The following is an 18,903-nucleotide window of genomic DNA, read 5'->3' as shown; positions in this document are numbered from 1 at the left end:
CGTAAGGCAGAAAAGATTGGTGGGTGTTGTTAGACTCCCAAACACTAGTGGTGATGCAAAGCTTAATATAAATCAGGAAATTAGAGGTTCCTGTAACAAGGGTAATATAATAATTGCAGGGGATGTTCATCTACATACAACCTGGGTAAACTAAATTGTCAATAGTAGTGTGGAAGATGAATTCATGGAGTGCATAAGAGACTGATCAGTTTGTTGAGGAGCTAAGCAAGGAATGGGCTACTATAGAACCAGTATTCTGCAATGAGAAAGGATTCATTTGGGACCTGGTCATTGAGCCTTTAAGGGAACAGTAATTATAAGTCACTGAGGCCCCAGTTCCCACACTCCCTTTGACTGGGGCCCAGTTCCGACACCTCCATTTACTGAGGCCCTGGTTCTCACCCTCCCTTTGAATTCACTGGGGCCCTGGTTCCCACACTTCCTTCGAACAGTTCAAAAAAAACAATTCAATCAGTAATAAAATAAAACTGAGAATAGAATTAATCAAGAACTATGACTCAACACGAACTCGAAAGGAGCTACTGTATTGTAATTTTGCAGCACCTGATTCACAATAATCTCTGCAGTACCTTCAGAAATCTGAGTGGCTTCAGAAAATCTTAGAAGAGTCATTGCAAGATTGAGGCAGTGACTCATAGAATTATACAGCATGGAAACAGGCCCTTTGACCCAACCCTTCCATGCTGATCAAGATGCCTATCCATGCTAATCACATTTGCCTGTGTTTGGCCCATATCCCTCTAAACCTTTCCTAGCCATGTACCTGTCCGAATGTCTTTTAAATGTTGTAATTTCACCCATCTCTACCACTTCCTCTGGCATCTCATTTCATATACCCACCAACGTCTGTGTGAAAAACTTGCCCCTCAAATCCCCTCTAACTCTTTCCACCTCCCACCTTAAACCTATGCCCTCTAGTTTTAGACTGCCCTACCGTGAGGAAAAGACCGTGACCATCCATCCTACTATTTATTTACAGACAATGACATCAATGGACTTCATTGGTGAAACAATAACTGGAGGGGTATAATTTTGGTCTTTAAAATATAAGGTATAAAACCTCCATTACATTCACCCATGAAGAGGGAGACAAGGAGTCAGTAAGCTTTTAAGGTCAAAGATTCAGCCATATTGGTTAAAAGCAGTTTTATTTGTACACATAAAATACACAATAGTATTAAAGTGATAGGTTACAGCACTAAAAGCGATTTCAATATATAATATTGGGTAGGCAGTGTGGAAGTTTGGGTTCCGTGAATCCATTCCAGCCAACTCCGACCAGCTCTCACACCTTTCCCATCAGCTTAACCTACAGCCTGCATCTTCTCAAGGCCTCTGCTTTTCCTTCTCAACTGCAGGAAAAAAAACATATTTCTCCTGCAAATTCACTCTACCACGTATGCTAGGATAAGCTGCATGTATGCTTTTACCCACACATTGCTCAGTTATATCTGATGAAGTCTACGCGTCCCTTAACACCTGTGTTCCTGTTTCCTTTGTAAAGGTATGCTGCTTTGAACTGTTGGCTCCACTGGTAAATTTACTCCTTCTAAGACCAGCTCACAGCCTTCATTTCAAATCTAAGTCAACATTTTCAGTGCTAGACTCTTCTCCCTTCATTCTTTTTAGATGTTGCCCCACTTTGTAGCCACAGACCTGTACCTTATGCAACATATTTTCACCAAGTGAGAACTATGCTTAGGTAATCTATTTTCCATGCTAAGCAATTAAATTAGTGAATTTTCACATTATAAATTATTTAAAGTAGCAGAAAAAGTCAGTCTTTCAGAACAAGTTGGAAGAATGAGGTAACAGAGACATTTTATTGAATACAACAGTTCCTTTGTTTCTGGGAGACTGGATAATTCTCCCGGGATGTTATTGATATTTGCTATTAATCAGTGGGTTCCATGGTGTAATGGCTTGCACTCTGCACTCTGAATCTCGCAATCTGCTTTCAAACAAAAACCTTGCTGTAAACTTGTGATCCAGGGGTGGCACAGTGATGCAACTGGTGGAGCCACTGCCTCACGGCACAAGGGACCACAGTTCAATCCTGACCTCAGGTGTTGTCTGTGTGGAGTTTGCACGTTCCCCCTTGACCACTGGGTTTCTTCTGGGCACCCTGGTTTCCTCCCGCATCCCAAAGGTGTGTGGGTCGTTAGGTTAATTGGCCGCTGTAAATTGCACCCAATGTGTAGGTGAGTTGTAGAATCTGGGAGTGGGGGGGGAAGTTGATGGGAATATGGGGAGAATAAAATGGGATTAGTGTAGGATTAGTTTAAATAGGTGCTTGATGGACAGCATAGACGGTGGGCTAATGGGCCTCCTTCCATGCTGTATATCTGTATGATGCTATAAGCCAAAAGGTTAGATGCAGGTTTAGACTCCACCTATTCACCACTTAGAGGTGAGACAGTCACAAGCTTCTCAGCACCCAAAAGTTCAGGATTGGCACCAATTCAAGTGGATGTAAAAATCCTAACTTACTTATTCATGGGTTATAATCTCATGTGGTGTTTGGAATTAACAAAGTCCTTAAACAGAGTTACTCCATTAACAATGTCCATCTAATTGTACCATTGATATAATTGTACCAACAATAACTCTTCAAGTTATAAATACTGGCAAACGTTCTTACAGCGCAGCATATGGGGGTACATCAATTCAGTGATAACTCATGTCCATCACTGATCAACTACTCTTCATGATAAACCTCCTCACCATCCAGATATTACACCTAAATTTAAGTCTCGTACCTTCACAAAAGTGCTGATATAACCACATCTCGCTACCATCCTACAACACCAACATTTCTCTTCCACTAACAAATTCCTCATTTCTCACTCAACATCCATGGACTTTATCTGATAATATAAATCTAGAACCCAGCTACAAGCCTGCTCTGGAAATCATTTAATCAAACTCTCATTACTGCTAATAACCAGTATACTGACGGCCCACTCACTGGAACTGCAGAACCTCTCTTGTGACACTCATGATGCATCGAAATGTAACTGTTGCTTATTCTTTTCCGGGACATTCAAACACATTTCCTTACCCGTGGTAACAAGCTCAGGCCAAGCAAAGAGTGGGGCAGACAGCAGCTTGCATCACATCCAACAGGAGGTGATGGAAAAGACTTGTAGGATCCAAGCAGTCTGTGTACACATGAAGCAGATCCCAGTCCTTAGTTATGGCCCACATTCACCATACCAGCCAGGGTATAACACTGAGCCCCATATCCCAGCACCATTCTCCCCTGCCCACCTGATGCCAGCCCTCACAGGCATGTTGCCTTGTGGTGATGTCATCACTTTAACTGTTTCATTGCTGCAAGGTTGTTCGTGGAGCACTGAGCCCCTTACCAGGTTCCCTCACAGCAGTGACCTCAGTACTCCATCCCTCTCTGTATGATGCTATAATGACCCCTTTTAGCATTGATTCACAGTGCTCTTGTTCCCAGGAACAGCCTATGAGCGCTAAGACAGTACCAGTGAGCAACACACACCCCATCGTGCATTGGCACAGAGGTCATATTACCAACTGATAATGTCAGTCTTAAAGGCACACCCCAACAAAAACTGTTTTTCCCAAGCTATTTACATAATGGATCAGATTCCGCTCTGGACTGATAATGAACACATCTTTAAATATCACAAAATGTCACAAACAGAGGAGGATGGGGGTGAGATGATCAGAAGAGAGGGAGGAAAGCTCTCTGTTATTATGAGATAAAGGAAAAAGACGAGGCAAGGCCCCAACCTTGGCACTGCATCCAACCCATAGTCAGGCAGGTGAAGCTACAGGGAGCAACCTTCACCCACCGGGTCTTCCCATTCACTCAGTGCCTTGTCAATAAGCAGGCGTCCCTTTGACCAGTGTGGCACTTGAGATTTTGTGTAGAAGAATAATTTTGGCAAACAGTTTCTTGTAACTCACCTTTGAGGTCTTGACAGTTTTGCCAATGCACATTTCAATCCGTGACCCTGTGTGTTGCCTTCATTGTCCTGTTTAGCATTGATAATCCAAGCTTAATGACATCTCCACCACTGCAATGGTATGTGAAGTTCAGGGCCAGTGTTGACCCTAACTGGGCTAACTCCACTGTCATACTAAAGCTGGGTCAATAGGAAGCCACTGTAAGTCTATGCCCACCCTGGGCTGGAGATTATCTCCTCTTGGGCCCCTTGCTGATGAAGCCTGTAGGAGCTCTCAGTCCATCCCAGTGATCATCGCTGACACTTGGTCTTTCAGAGAAAGCAAGCACTCCATAATATGTCTGATTCCACAAGTATATCTTAATTTAATAGTGCATTAAATATTGATGCAACATAGTAATTTTTTTTATTCTTAATGCCTGTGTTGCCATTACTGTTTGCAGAGGCTGCACCCAGTGTCGTCTTCCATCGATCTGCTCTCAGGTCCCAGAGACCTGGAGGAACCTGAAGTTTCACACATTAAACCACCATTGACACTTTCTCTCGTGTCCCCTCAGCACAGGCACCTCCACTGCGGCTTTGCACCTTAAACACAATTAAATTCTGGTCTCTTTAATGGAGCCATTGGGAAGGGGCAGTGCATGGAGTTAAACAAACAAGATTGTATTCGAGGTCAGTTACCCAGAGGGTACATACATAAAGAGAATAGAGTAAAGCTCCAATAATCCGCTAATGGTCCAACACTTGGCTCATTCAGAGCTGATTCTTGCGCTCCTTCTAACTCACCGGGATCCCGGTTCCTGCACCCTCTAACACACTGGGACCCCGGTTCCTGCACCCTCTAACACACCGGGACCATGGTTCCTGCACCCTCTAACTCACCAGGACCCCGGTTCCTGCACCCTCTAACTCACCGGGACCCCGGTTCCTGCACCCTCTAACACACCGGGACCCCGGTTCCTGCACCCTCTAACTCACTAGGACCCCGGTTCCTGCACCCTCTAACACACCGGGACCCCGGTTCCTGCACCCTCTAACTCACCGGGACCCCGGTTCCTGCACCCTCTAACTCACCGGGACCCCGGTTTCTGCACCCTCTAACACATCGGGACCCCGGTTCCTGCACCCTCTAACTCACTGGGACCCCGGTTCCTGCACCCTCTAACTCACCGGGACCCCGGTTCCTGCACCCTCTAACTCACCGGGACCCCGGTTCCTGCACCCTCTAACTCACCGGGACCCCGGTTCCTGCACCTTCTAACACACCGGGACCCCGGTTCCTGCACCCTCTAACACACCGGGACCCCGGTTCCTGCACCCGCTAACACACCGGGACCCCGGTTCCTGCACCCGCTAACACACCGGGACCCCGGTTCCTGCACCCTCTAACTCACCGGGACCCCGGTTCCTGCACCCTCTAACTCACCGGGACCCCGGTTCCTGCACCCTCTAACACATCGGGACCCCGGTTCCTGCACCCTCTAACTCACCGGGACCCCGGTTCCTGCACCCTCTAACTCACCGGGACCCCGGTTCCTGCACCCTCTAACTCACCGGGACCCCGGTTCCTGCACCTTCTAACACACCGGGACCCCGGTTCCTGCACCCTCTAACACACCGGGACCCCGGTTCCTGCACCCGCTAACACACCGGGACCCCGGTTCCTGCACCCGCTAACACACCGGGACCCCGGTTCCTGCACCCTCTAACTCACCGGGACCCCGGTTCCTGCACCCTCTAACTCACCGGGACCCCAGTTTCTGCACCCTCTAACACACCGGGACCCCGGTTCCTGCACCCTCGAACTCACTGGGACCCTGGTTCCTGCACCCTCTAACACACCGGGACCCCGGTTCCCATGGTCCCTCAAAACTCACCCGGTTCTGTTTCCACACCCCCTTGAAACTTACTCGATTCACATGTAAATGTATTTTACTACTGCACTGTGTAACTTCTAAAACAGTGAATGGTGTGTTGCAGTATTAATTGGAATAACATCTAATTGTCCAGAAAATCTGCCAGTCCAGCATCACCAAAGTTCTGAGGGTGCCGGATTATTAGAATTGAACATTGATAGAACGTATGCAGTGAGGGTGTGTGTATTGTAACCAGCTCCAATGTAGGGAGTAAAATACCAGCCAGCCACCAGCCTTTTATATATTCTGACAGCACTTAGCCCTGCTCTGTTCCATTGCCTTGTATTGTTTAATAAGTTTTTATCTCTTCCCCTTTTACTAACCACTTTTGATCTGTTTCCACCACCTTTCCATTCGATGTGGTTCCAGTCACTTACACTACATCAAACACACTGTTGACATGCTCCTCAAATCAAATGTATCAGGTCTCACTTGTCATTCTCCGTCTCTGTTACCATCTCAGAGCCCTTCTTCCAGGGATCTCTCTTCCTTGCCTGTTGCCTATTGGCTGTCTTGTTCTCTTCTGGACCTAATGTTGTTTTCCCTCTGGGAATTTTGTACTTTGTCCTTTGGGAATAGAGGAGATTCTTGGAGAAAAGCAGAGGAATGTTTCCATTGAATAGGAAGACAGCCGAAATTGTTGCTGCAACAAATGGGTCTAATGTTAGTCAGAGAATTCACAATGGTCTCCAGATAAATTGGAGAACAATCAACATCATTTTTAAAAGCCGGAAAGGAGATTGATTATGTGATAACTCCAGGAATGCATTAAATGCATCAAAGTCGATTGCCTTAACTGATGTTATCCAAATGGACGGCACCATGGCACAGCTGGTAGAGCTGTTGCTCACAGCGCCAGAAACCCAGGCTCAACCCTGACCTCTGGAGCTGTGTGGAGTTTGCACATTTTTCCAGTGACCACATGGGTTTCCTCCAAGGTCTTCAATTTCTTCCCACATCTCAAAGACATGTGGATTGGTAAGTTAATTGGCCAAAGTAAGTTGCCCCTAGTGTGTTGGTGAGTGGTGGAATCCTGAGAAGAAATTATGAAAAAGTGAGTAGAATAAACAAAAGGGGTTGGTGCTGTATTAGTGTAAACGGGTGGTTGATGGTTGGCATGGACTCGGAGGGCTGAAGGGCCTGTTTCTGTGCTGTATCTCTCTATGACTCAAAGTTCCATTCCTTCCAAGTCAGGATTTTTCATGGATCACCATATTGTTGATGTAACCTGCAAGAATGAAGTATATTTCCCCTTTTAGTTTAAACATTATCTTCCCCTCACCCTGTAAGGCTGACCGCCCGTTGGCACAGAGCCAGGCAGTCCACATACCCGACTGAGGCACCCATTGTTCACATATAATTCCAGACAGCAATAAACATTGAGGTGATTGAGATGTTTTAGTTACTCACACACACAGGCACGCTCACTCTCACAGACACACTCACATGGGGATGAGGACTGGAGGATGATCTGGTGTGAACGCTAATCAATTTTCCCCTCAAAAACCAGAATGAACATCAACAGCTGAACATAATGGTACTGTTCAGTCAATGGCCTGGACTCCTGCCCCACTACTAACAGGGCAAACCTGAAGGAGATAGTCAAGGGGAGTGGTCCCTGAGCTTCTCAACATTGACTCCAGGCACCATGAAGTCACGCAACATCAGGTAAAACTCCAGAAAGAGAACCTACCCCTGAATATCACCTCCTTCAGCTCCCTGGTGAATGACACTTGGAAGCTGCGTTGAAAGTGGCAGGTGAACAGAATGTAACCTGGGTGAGGAGCAAGGTCAGGGAACTGAGGCTCAAACACATGGCTGACCAAGCTGGCTCAATCCTGAGGGACGAGGACACAGACCATTCCTGGTGAGAAGATCAACACAAGGTATACACCTACCTGGCCTTGTCATCACCAGTTTATTTGTTGAGATCTATCTGGCTATGACACACCATGTTAGGAGTGACCACAACACTATCATTATTTCTATTCATTTATGGGGTGTGAGTAGCACTGGCAGCATCAATATGTAGTGCCACCTCCTACCACCCCTAAAGAGGTGGTGGTGAGCCAGCAGAGAGTCACAGGAAGATACAGCACAGAAACAGGCCCTTCAGCCCACAGTCTGTGCCAACAAGCAACCACTCATTTACACTGATCCTATATCAATCCCACAATTTTATCAACCTCTCGCAGAGACCGAGGTTCAATCCTGACCTCTGGTGTTGTCTATGTGGAATTTGCATGTTCTCCCTGTGACTGTGTGGGTTTCCTCCCAGTTGCTCTGGTTTCCTCCCAGATCCCAAAGGGTTGTAGATCAATTGGTCACTGTAAATTGTCCCTGGTGTGTAGCTGAGTGGTGGAATCTGGAGGGAGTTGAAGGGAATGTGGGGAGAATAAAATGGGATTCATGTAAATGGGTGGTTGATGGTCGGCATGGACTAGATGGGCCGAAGAGCCTGCTTCCATCTGCGTGACTTCCTATGACTCTATCTCTCAGGTTCACTTCCTCTGGCTGGTTCCACTGCTGAATCCTCCTTTGTTACATATCGAGTGGGATTACATTTCCTCACTCATTTACTGCTGTTTCTGGCCAGATAATTTTTTGGGTGGTCATAATCTGCATGACTATCACTCTGTGACATTTTTGTTCATTTGCAACTTTCTCCCTCCACCTTGTTCTTATTGGTCAGTAGACTTGCCCTTCAATGTGACTGATCCTTTATCTCCATAAAGATGCATCCCTTTTGTCTCACCTATATTGCTATTAATATTGACAACACACCAAGACATTTGGACAGGATCATGGTCAAGTGAACACATAAATGGAATGCAGCATTACAATGTCGAAATCACCGTCAGACAAACCAACAGACCCTAGTGCAGTGACCATTATGAATGTAGAGCACTGATAGGCTGATGTCTGAGTCTATCAGGCCTCATGAATAGGAAGGGATACTGTTACTCACCAATGAGTGGGCTAAGCCAGTAGACGATCATGTATTCTGATAAGGTGTTCCCAGAGCAGTGGAACGTGACGGAGAATGCAAGTGCTGGATTAAATAAAGCTGTGGTATATGGGCCAGCTACAGAGGAGATCAAAACAATAGATTAGGCACCAGACATTAAAGTTTAAGACTTAAGAGAGTTTAACCACTCCGTCACATAGCACAGCCAACAGAGAAAAGCTATACATCAGGCTCGAGACCATATCCCACGCAGAATTTGAAGCTGGAATGGGCCATTCAGCCCCTGGTACCTGCTCAACCACTCACTAAGATCATGGTTGATCTTTCACCCCAGCACCACTTTCCTGCACTAACTCCACATCCCTAGATTCCCTTGATCTCAGTCTCGAATATACTCAGCAATGAGCATCCAGAACCCCCTTGGGAAGAGAATTCCAAAGACTCAAAGAATTCACAGATTTTCAAATTCCAAATAATTCCAAAGATTTTTTACTTTTCAATAAGATCATTTATTCTTCAAAATTCAAGAGAGTATAGGCTCGATCTGCTTAATGTCTCTTCATATGATAAGTCTACCAACCCAGGGGTGAATCTGGTACACTTCTATAACACTCCCTCGGTTGCAAGTATATCCTTCTTTAGGTAGGGGAGACCAGACCTGTGCACAGTATTCCAGATGCAGTCTCACCAGGGCCTAATGCATTTGTAGTGAGATGTCTCTACTCTTTTAATCAAATCTTCTTGAAATAAAGGAAACATATTTAACTTCCAAATTCCTTGCTGTACCTGCAGTAATAGTTGCAGTAATAGTTTGTACATACATCTAATTATTCTGATTTACCATTCTTTATAGAAATAAAGGGACTGAAACTCAGAATTACATGTCAATATTACATGTGGCAGCACGGTAGTGTAGCAGTTAGCGTAATGCTATTACAGCACCAGCGACCCGGGTTCAATTCTGGCCGCTGTCTGTAAGGAGTTTGTACGTTCTCCCTGTGTCTGCATGGGTTTCCTATGGGTGCTCCGGTTTCCTCCCACATTCCAGTGATGTATGGGTTAGGAGCTGTGGGCATGCTATGTTGGCGCCAGAAGAGTGGGGACACCTGCGGGCTGCCCCCAGCACATTCTCAGTAACACAAAAATAAGATACATTTCAGTGTGTTTCAATGTACATGTGACTAATAAATATCTTATCTTAATATTATGAAAATACCCATCAGTGTCAACAGAGAAAGAAAAATGGTTAATATTGGAAGTTAAATCCCTCACAGAAACATGGGAACATGAGGATTGCTGGACAAAACATGACCTAACACTTCTTTGTCCCACATTCTACAACTTGGACGTCACATAAGGTTCAATGGGAGCACAGTTATTACCTAATCATAATTATCAGGTTGTGACAACAGACCCAGAAGTGACACATGGAAAATTCCCAGTGGTGGAAGACTTTGGAAATTTTAGATTCACAGTCATCTGTTTCTGCTGAGAGTACTTCATTCACCACAGTTGATCTCGAATTACTCACCAGAAGAGATTTCTTTAATGTCAGTGGGTGGGCTGAACATGTCTGTATTATTCTATAGAAGCAGATCTCATGAAGTGCTTCCCAGTGTAAGGCAGAGGCATATTGTTGTGAGGCTATGGTGCAGTGATGTGGATCTGAGGAAGGTGAGAAAACAAGTCCACACCAGCCATCAACCACCCATTTACACTAATCCTACACTAATCTCATTTTATTCTCCTACATTCCCATCAACTCCCCCCAGATTCTACCACTCACTAGGGACAATTTACAGCGCTAAATTAAACTACCAACCTGCACACCTTTGAGATGTGGGAGGAAACTGGAATACCCAGAGGAAACCCATGCAGTCACAGGGAGAATGTGCAAACTCCACACAGACAGCACCGGAGGTCAGGATCGAACTTGGGTCTCTGGGTCTGTGAGGCAGCAACTCTACCAGCTGCTCCACTTCTTCAAGAGAAGCCCTTCTTCACCAAATTAATTTTTGAAAGAAGTTTCTAAGGGTTCTGCTTAAAGACTGAATTACGTTTTGAGCAGATTCTGGAAAACAAATTGTGTTTGCTTTACATTGTTCATGTTATTGGTATGTTTCCTTCATGAACTTCAGTTTAGAAATGAAACCCCCACAGGGATAAAGTAATCGGGCACATTTGGGCTTCTACTTCATACTCAACTGCAAAGAACACTCCTGTTGTTGAGTTTTTGTTCATTGCAACCAGAGTAGGCCTTCGTCTGCTCAATATCTATTTGGTGATTGAAGTTGGTACGCAGTTGTATCATTAGATATGTCACATGCTCACACATGGACTGATGGCAGACCAGAATTACCATTCTATTGGGTCATGGCTCAGGCTAGAAAAGACAAATGTAAATTTGTAGTCATATTCAGAATGTTACTGTCCATTCTCATGGTATAGAGAGCAGTTGCACGTACTAAAGCCTGCAATAAAACAGGCCCTGAATAAAGATCCCAGAGGAGTCATTTTTAACGTGGAAAATGGTTATTCACTTTAGTAGGAAGAGAAAAAATATTTTGTTTAAATGATGAGAAGCTAGCAGAAAGGATATTGGCACTTTCTTAAGAAATGTAGGAAGCTAATAATCAAACATAGCAAGCAGTTAGAAAGAGCAAAAGCCTTAATTACAAGGTTACAGAAGTTTAAACTGTAAGTTGATTTATTATGGTCACATGTACTGAGGCACAGTGAAAAACTTGTCTCACATACCGTTCATACAGATCAATTCATTGCACAGTGCATTGAAGTAGTACAGGGTAAAACAATAACAGAACGCAGAATCAAGTGTTACAATTACAGAGAAAGTGCAGTGCAGGTAGACAATAAGGTGCAAGGTCATAATGAGGTAGGTTGTGAGGCCAAGACTTCCTCTTATTATACTAGGGAACTGTTCAATAGTCTTATAACAGTGGGATTGAAGCTGTCCTTGAGCCTGGTGGTACGTGCTTTCAGGCTTTTGTATCTTCTGCTCGACGGGAGGGAGAGAAGAGAGAATGACCAGGGTGGGTGGGGGGTCTTTGATTATGTTGGCTGCTTTACCAAGGGACCGAGAAGTGTAAACAGAGTCCATGAAGGGAAGACTGGTGTCCGTAATGTGCTGAGCTGTGTCCGCAACTCTCTGCAGTTTCTTACAGTCACGGGCAGAGCAGTTGCCATACTAAGCCATGATGCATCCAGATAGGATGCTTTCTATGGTGCATCAATAAAAATTGGTGAGGGTCAAAGGGGCCAAATTTCTTTAGCCTCCTGAGGAAGTAGAGGCGCTGGTGAGCTTTCTTGGCCTTGGCGTCTACATGGTTGGACCAGGACAAGCTATTGGTGATGTTCACTCCGAGGAACTTGAAGCTCTCAACCCTCTTGACCTCAGCACCGTTGATGCAGAGAGGAGCATGTGCACCACTCCCCTTCCTGCAGTCATTGACCAGCTCTTTTGTTTTGCTAACATTGAGGGAAAGATTGTTGTCATGACACCATGTCACTAAGCTCTCTATCTCCTTCCTGTACACCGACTCATCGTTATTTGAGATAGGGCCTACTACAGTGGTATCACCTGCAAACTTGTAGATGGTGTTAGAGCAGAATCTGGCCACGAGTCATGAGTGTATAGGGAGTAGTGTTGTTGTAATTGTACACACCTTTGATGAGACCACACTTTATGCAGTTTTGGTCTTTGTATCAAAGGAAAATTTGACTTCAAAAGGCAAAAACTGTTGGAAATTTGAAATAAAATCAGAACAAAAAGGAAACACTCAGTAGGTCAGGCAACATCCGTGGGGAGAAAAACAGAGGCAATGTTTCTAGGTTGATGACCTTTCAGTGGGAAAGTGACTTTTAGGTTGTGGGAAGGGGTGGAGGGAACAGAGGGGATGTCTGTGATAAGGTTGGGCTGAAATTGTCAGCTGACTCAAATGCTGCTGTTGTCGACCAAGCGAGGGTGATGCTTGACAATCTTAGCTGGTCTGCCCAGAGAAGTGTAAATCAAGGGCAGTATAGAGACAGAATAAAAACATGCTGGAACTATGAGATGGAGAACATCGCAGTTGCTGGAAATGTGAAACAAAATGCTGGAAAGATTCAACACAACAGGTAGCATCTGTGGCGAGAAAGAAACTTATAACGTTACATGTGGCAAATTCTGACATTGAACAGGAAAGGCTGGTAATCTGAAATTGTGACATTCAATATTGCATCCCATGAGCTGCAATATATCTGGATGAGGTGTTGTTCCTTCAGGTTATGTTGGGCTTCACTGGAACAGTGTAAGAGGCCAAAGACAGAGAGACAGGGACACTTTGAAGTTCACATTTGTGAACATCAACAGCTTTAAAGAAAGATATTGGGTGCTTCTGGGCCAAATGACATTGTTTTCATTAACTGAAACAATGTTATCATCTTTGGAGAGGTGTGTGCGTGTGTGCGTGTGCGTGTGTGCGTGTGTGCGTGTGAACATGCATTCATGGTAAATATGTGTTCAGGGACAAGCTTTATTTTATTATAATTTCTCACTCCATTGTCTACCTGTTCATCAGAGAGATTGACAGTTGGCCACAGGCAGGCAACAGAATAATTGTGGAATGAGTAGGGGAGGTAGGGTTGTCTCACTTGGGTGGGAATCCTATGATCAGGGTTTGAAGGTCAGCTGATTGTAGCGGTCAGGAGAGACTGTGATTGGCAGTGGGGAGGACAAAGGTTTGCTTAAGATCCTGGGAGAAGGAGTCACAGATTCATACAGCATAAAAACAGGCCATTTGGCTCATCACACCTATGGTGACTATCAAGTACCCATCTGCACTCACTCCATTTCTGGTGTTGACCATTTACCATTTCTTTCTGGCGCTGAGGATGTAAATAAAAATTCCATTCTACACCTAGAGTCCTTTCCCCAATTCACTGTTGCCCCTCCTAACCCCTGGATGTCACAGCCAGCAACTCTCAAATCAACACCAGGCTCCAGTGGGGATACCTGATCTAAACACCAGTGGGGAGAGACTGGTACAGAACATACCCTGCCACTGAAAAAACAGCTTGGCATGGTCTCACACCTCCTTCTGAGGGATAACATTGTGCAGGGTTACAGTGACCCCGTTGTCGATATCCCACACTGCAATCCAGCAGCCTTACTGGGATATTTCCTTTACTGAATTTAGTTTCAATCCAAAGCACCACTGCAAGACAGGAAGAAATTAACTATTGTAAAGCAAAATTTCCATGTTTAATCGCATAGCTGTGCCTGGGACGTAAAATTTTTTTTCCTTTTGCAGAAAGGACTCAACTTAACAAAAATACTTCCTTTCCATGACACAGGAGGCCGTTCAGCCCATTGAGTCTATGCCAGCTCCCAGCAGAGCAATCCCATCACTCCCATCCCCCTCTCCTTCTTCCTCTGCAACCCTGCCACTTATTCTCTCTCACACATGCATCAACACATTGATTGTTTCATCTCTCACCTACACCAAGGGGTAGTTTAGCAAAGCAAATCAACCAGCAACATATCTTCAGGATGTGGGAGGAAACTGGAGCACCCGGGGGAAACCGCAGCGGTCACAAGGAGAACATGCAAATTCCACACAGACAGCACCTGAGGTCAGGATTGAACACAGGTCTCTGGTGCTGTGACACAGCAGTTCTATCAGTTATACCAACCCTTTTCAAATTTGAATCTTCCCCCTAACAATTATTTTTTCAATGGTGTTTAGTTTAATTAATCATCCATAGATGTTTCAGTGGTTACATACACCAGAGGACAAGGTTTAAAAGGTGAGCATCTCCGGAAGAAGGCATGTAAGATGGGATAACTCAATAGTAAGAATCTATTACCCATGCAGAATGATGGTGGTGAGTTTTGTCTAAGATGGCATAGGTTCAAGGAGAGAGGTAGGAGGTTCAGGGGGGATTAGAGGGAATCTTTTTCCCCCAGAGGGTGTTAGAATCTGGGACATGCTGCCTGAGGAGGTGGAGGCAGAGACTCTCAAAACATTTAAGAAGCATCGAGACAAGTACTTGAAGACATAGAAGGCTACATACCTAACGTAGGTAAATGGGACTAGTGTAGATGGGTGCAGCGTTCGGTATAGACATGGTGGGCCGTAAGGCCTATTTCTGTATGGTACAATTCTATGACGCTAGGTCAGTAGGCTGCTGGTATTTTCTAGTTTGGCGACGTGATTTTTTTTTGGTATATTAAAGATAGATGGGTTACAAGAAACTCTGATATTACGTTATTAAAACCCTTCTCAACAAAACCTGCAGATGTGCTGTGAATGGTCGCAGAGTTCTGCAGGAAAAGTAATGAGTTGACCCTGGGTGAGATCAAGGCTGATCTTTGACCAAGGTACATACACCCCATAATATTCTTCCCATAAAGACTCGAGGTCGGGCAGTGGGAAACGGGCAGAGGCAACACTTGAGGCAAATCCGGTGCCGACTTTGCCCTCATTTCTGCCTCCATCTGTTGCTGCCAGATGTGGGCACCAGCCTCCCTCCTGGGACACCAGGTTGTGCTGCTCATCTTTTACCTTAAATGACTGCAGGAGCTTTCCCTGGACCAACTCTGGCCCATCTCCACCGGCTTCAGACACCTCACCCCACCATTGCTCAGTCCACAAGAGTGAACCAGAGCTTCCTGTTGCCAGCCACGTTAATTCACCATCCCACTCCTACTCTGACCTCTCTGCCTGTGTCCTCTTGTACTGTTACAATACAATCCAAAACAAGCTTGAGGAACAATACCTCATCTTCCACAATGAGCAATCTGCTGGAGGAACTCAGCGGGTTGAGCAGCATCTGTGGGGGGGAAAGGAATTGTCGACGTTTAGGGTTGAAACCCTGCATCAGTCCTGACCCACTGAGTTCCTCCAGCAGACTGGTTGTAACACCTCCTCTTCCACCTGGACACATTGCAGCCTACAGGACTCAAGAGTGAATTCTCAAACTTTACATGAGTCTCTCTTTCTTTCTTAAAATATTTCTTACAAAGGGTCTTTGACCTGAAACATTGACTCTGTTTCTCTTCCCAGATATGCTGCCTGACCTGCTGAATATTTCCAGCATTTTCTGTTGGCATTTTAGATTTCTAGCATTTGCAAGTTTTCTTGATTTTCAAGGTTTTGTACGTTTCCCGTATAGTTGCTGAATCTAAGGTTAATGAAATCTAGCCGCTCGCTAATTGGAAGGATGTGAGTTTCGGCACAGTGGGAATCAAAGTGTAATTTACTGAGTTTTACAGATCCATCCATTTTTTTGATTTTCTCTCTTTTTATGTGTGTGTATCAGGACAGGAGCTGTGTGTATCTGCCCCGGAATGCCAGATAACCCAGATTATACAACATTACCCAGACTTTACAACATTAGCAACGCATTACACAGACAAAGGAGATTAACTGTCCCTTAATGGCCACAGCATCTAATCCTATCACAGAAATTCCCTTTGTTCGCCCATCGTCCTTCCCACACCTCCTCTATTACCTCAGCTAACTTGCTCTGAAGAAGGGTCTTTGATGTGACACATTAACTCCGTTTCTCTCTCTCTACAGATGCTGCCTGACCTGCTGAGTGTTTCCAGCATTTTCTGTTCTATTTCAGGTTTCCAGTAGATGCAGTCTTATTTTGGTTTTGAGCCCAACGTCTCCTTCAACCCTTCCCAACAGGAACTCACAAAGAGCAATCCAACAGCGTAACATATTACTTACAGATACTTTTACTTTGAATGGAGGCTCACCTATATACACCAGGGCAGTGATGGTTAGGGCTTTGGACAGAATCCTACAGCCAAAAGCTGCTCCCTCAAATTTCATCACAACCAGGTGGCAAAGGAAGGTGCAGACTGCTTCAACCAAGGCACCATGGCTGACAGATGTCTGGATGGTGGAGCTGCAGTCAATGGCCATCAGGTTCTGGATGAGATGGAACTCTGTCAGCTCCCAGGACCAGTACACTCTGGTGACGACGCTGGCCAACTGTGTCCCTCCGAACTGGGACAGGATCCTCAGAGTAGTGGCTCCCAGCGGAGAGTTGGAGCGGAGCAGTTCCTGCAAGGTGATCAGGGGATTGGCTTGTGCCCCATCGAATGTGGCTTCATGGATCAAGAAGAGGATGAAGAATAGAGTCAGAACCACGTCCATGCCAAACCCACCTCCCCATGGCCCAATCATCACCAACATCCTGAGCTCAAGCCAGCAAGCCCCTAGTTGGAAGCAGGCAGCCAACTCCACCAGTAAGGTGGAATAGACCCAAGGTGGCAAGACCCTTCTGGAGACCATCCTGACCACCTCACAGAGAGCCACAACAGCAAAGAAATAACCGCAGGAGACATTGAGCCCAGCCATGGCTTGTTCCTGCTCTGTGAGACTCTTAACACTTGACGTTTTTTTAAAGTGGATTAAATGGAAACGTGTACATTTGCCACAGAGTCAAGGACAGTACGAATAAATACACGTGTACGAAGCAGAACCAGGCAAGGGTTGGTCAATCATCTACAGACAGTTTACACTTGGCACTCACTGCTTCCTCTCATTGCTGGTGTGAGAGTGTTTTATTCCCAGATTTTATACTCCAATAAGAAAAGGTCAAAAAATTCAAAAATGTCCAAAACACACAGGTGTTTAAAGTTGCATTGGAATGCCCATTCACAACAGTTACAAAATATTCTGTAACAGTGCAAGGGTACTGGGAAGGAAGCAGGACCCGGGTCAGGATACTTTGTGGAGGAGGAGGAAAGTCTCCAATGACAGAATCACCATGTGTGTAGATGCAGCTCCTTTAACAAAGTGTCCCAACGAAATTGATGTACATTTGATGCTCTGTCACACGCAGGAATGTGGAGGTGGGTGGTCAACATTTTGGTCAACGGGACAGGCTGAAAGAAGGACACGGGAGTACAGAGGAGAAAAGTTTAGGGCCTTGGGGGTTCAGACAGGGACCTCTTAGCAGAATTTGGTAAGTTGGTTATAAGCTGAGATGGGTGTAAGGTAAGTTTGTATTCAGTGTGTACAAAGCAAAGAGGAGAAGTTGGGGGAGGCAGAGAAGAGATATCTCTGAAGTAGGCTACAGCCATACAAGTGCAGGGACCTCTAATTAAAGGAGAGAGTGGCAGGGAGCGGTTGGCGAGTGAAGACGGCTCACACATTTGCAGCATGCAAAGGGAGATGGAAAACAATGTGAAACACAAGAGGCAGTGGAAGATGTTGGGAGAGGTGGATCACTTGTGGTGTGAGAGATGCAGAGGGAACTGATGCAGGGTTTAGGTGCAGGGGTGTTAGGTGCAGTGTTAGGCTGCATGAGCCTTTACTGGCAATTTGATCACACGGGTGCATAAATCAGAGACAACAGAGTGACAGGCAGTGTGTTGGACCCAGGAGATTGGCACTGGAATTTAGTCATGCTCTGCCGTACTGGGCCAAACACTTGGCAAGACTGGACAATATAAAATTTAAACGATTTTATTTGCCAGAACAACACAAATCTCTGGGTCTCTAACTCCCTCACATCCCCAGTCTCTGGATGATTAACTCCCTCACATTTTGGCCGTTATTCCATGTTTAAGGAGTTGTTCTGCTGTTACGGACTTGGTGAATGTCCCTTTAAGGTAGAGTTAGTTGTGTGTGTGTGTGTGTGTGTGTGTGTGTGTGTGTGTGTGTGTGTGTGTGTGTGTGTGTGTGTGTGTGTGTGTGTGTGTGTGTGTGTGTGTGTGTGTGGCATGCTTACATCAACCAAAGATAAAGGACGTAATGACGTTGTTGAAGAAGTCAGTCAGGGAGAGAGAGAGAGAAAAGGGAGAGAGACACCAGCCTGCTAGTTTCTCTATCGATGGATGAGGGACAATAACTGTGTCTGTCACTGCAATCCATGTATGGAAATTGGAAGTAATCCGGTGGAGTTCACTTTGTTGCTGACCTGTAGAAGGAAACAAGTATTTGTGTGGACGGCCACGATTCGGATGCTTTTTGGGGTGAGGAAGTCACTACCGAGTAAACACTGAGGTGTCATTTGGGTTCCATCGTGGAACATTTGG

General features: G+C 45.3%; 1 protein-coding gene across 12 annotated transcripts; it reads right to left on the bottom strand.

Annotated features, from left to right (window-relative positions):
• Positions 1 to 1,825: 1,825 nt before the first annotated feature.
• On the bottom strand, positions 1,826 to 17,224 carry aqp12 (aquaporin 12). Of its 12 annotated transcripts, none has more exons than XR_007956567.1 (5): positions 16,612 to 17,224; positions 8,847 to 8,963; positions 5,569 to 6,521; positions 5,473 to 5,536; positions 1,826 to 5,216 (listed from the first exon to the last, which is right to left on the bottom strand). XR_007956567.1 is itself a non-coding variant. In XM_052018964.1 (3 exons), exons 1-3 carry the CDS (start codon positions 17,216 to 17,218, stop codon positions 6,307 to 6,309), a joined length of 939 nt encoding a protein of 312 aa, XP_051874924.1. In that variant the 5' UTR covers positions 17,219 to 17,224; the 3' UTR covers positions 1,826 to 6,306. The 12 variants fall into 12 exon arrangements, 2 of the variants coding, with proteins under 2 accessions (XP_051874924.1, XP_051874925.1); XR_007956569.1 differs by having other exon boundaries at positions 5,505 to 5,536; XR_007956561.1 differs by having other exon boundaries at positions 1,826 to 4,736; positions 4,865 to 6,521.
• Between the last annotated feature and the right edge of the window lie 1,679 nt (positions 17,225 to 18,903).

Source organism: Pristis pectinata, chromosome 6 (genome assembly GCF_009764475.1).
Source record: "Pristis pectinata isolate sPriPec2 chromosome 6, sPriPec2.1.pri, whole genome shotgun sequence".
Lineage (NCBI taxonomy): Eukaryota > Metazoa > Chordata > Chondrichthyes > Rhinopristiformes > Pristidae > Pristis > Pristis pectinata.
This window is presented reverse-complemented; position numbering and strand designations above follow the sequence as displayed.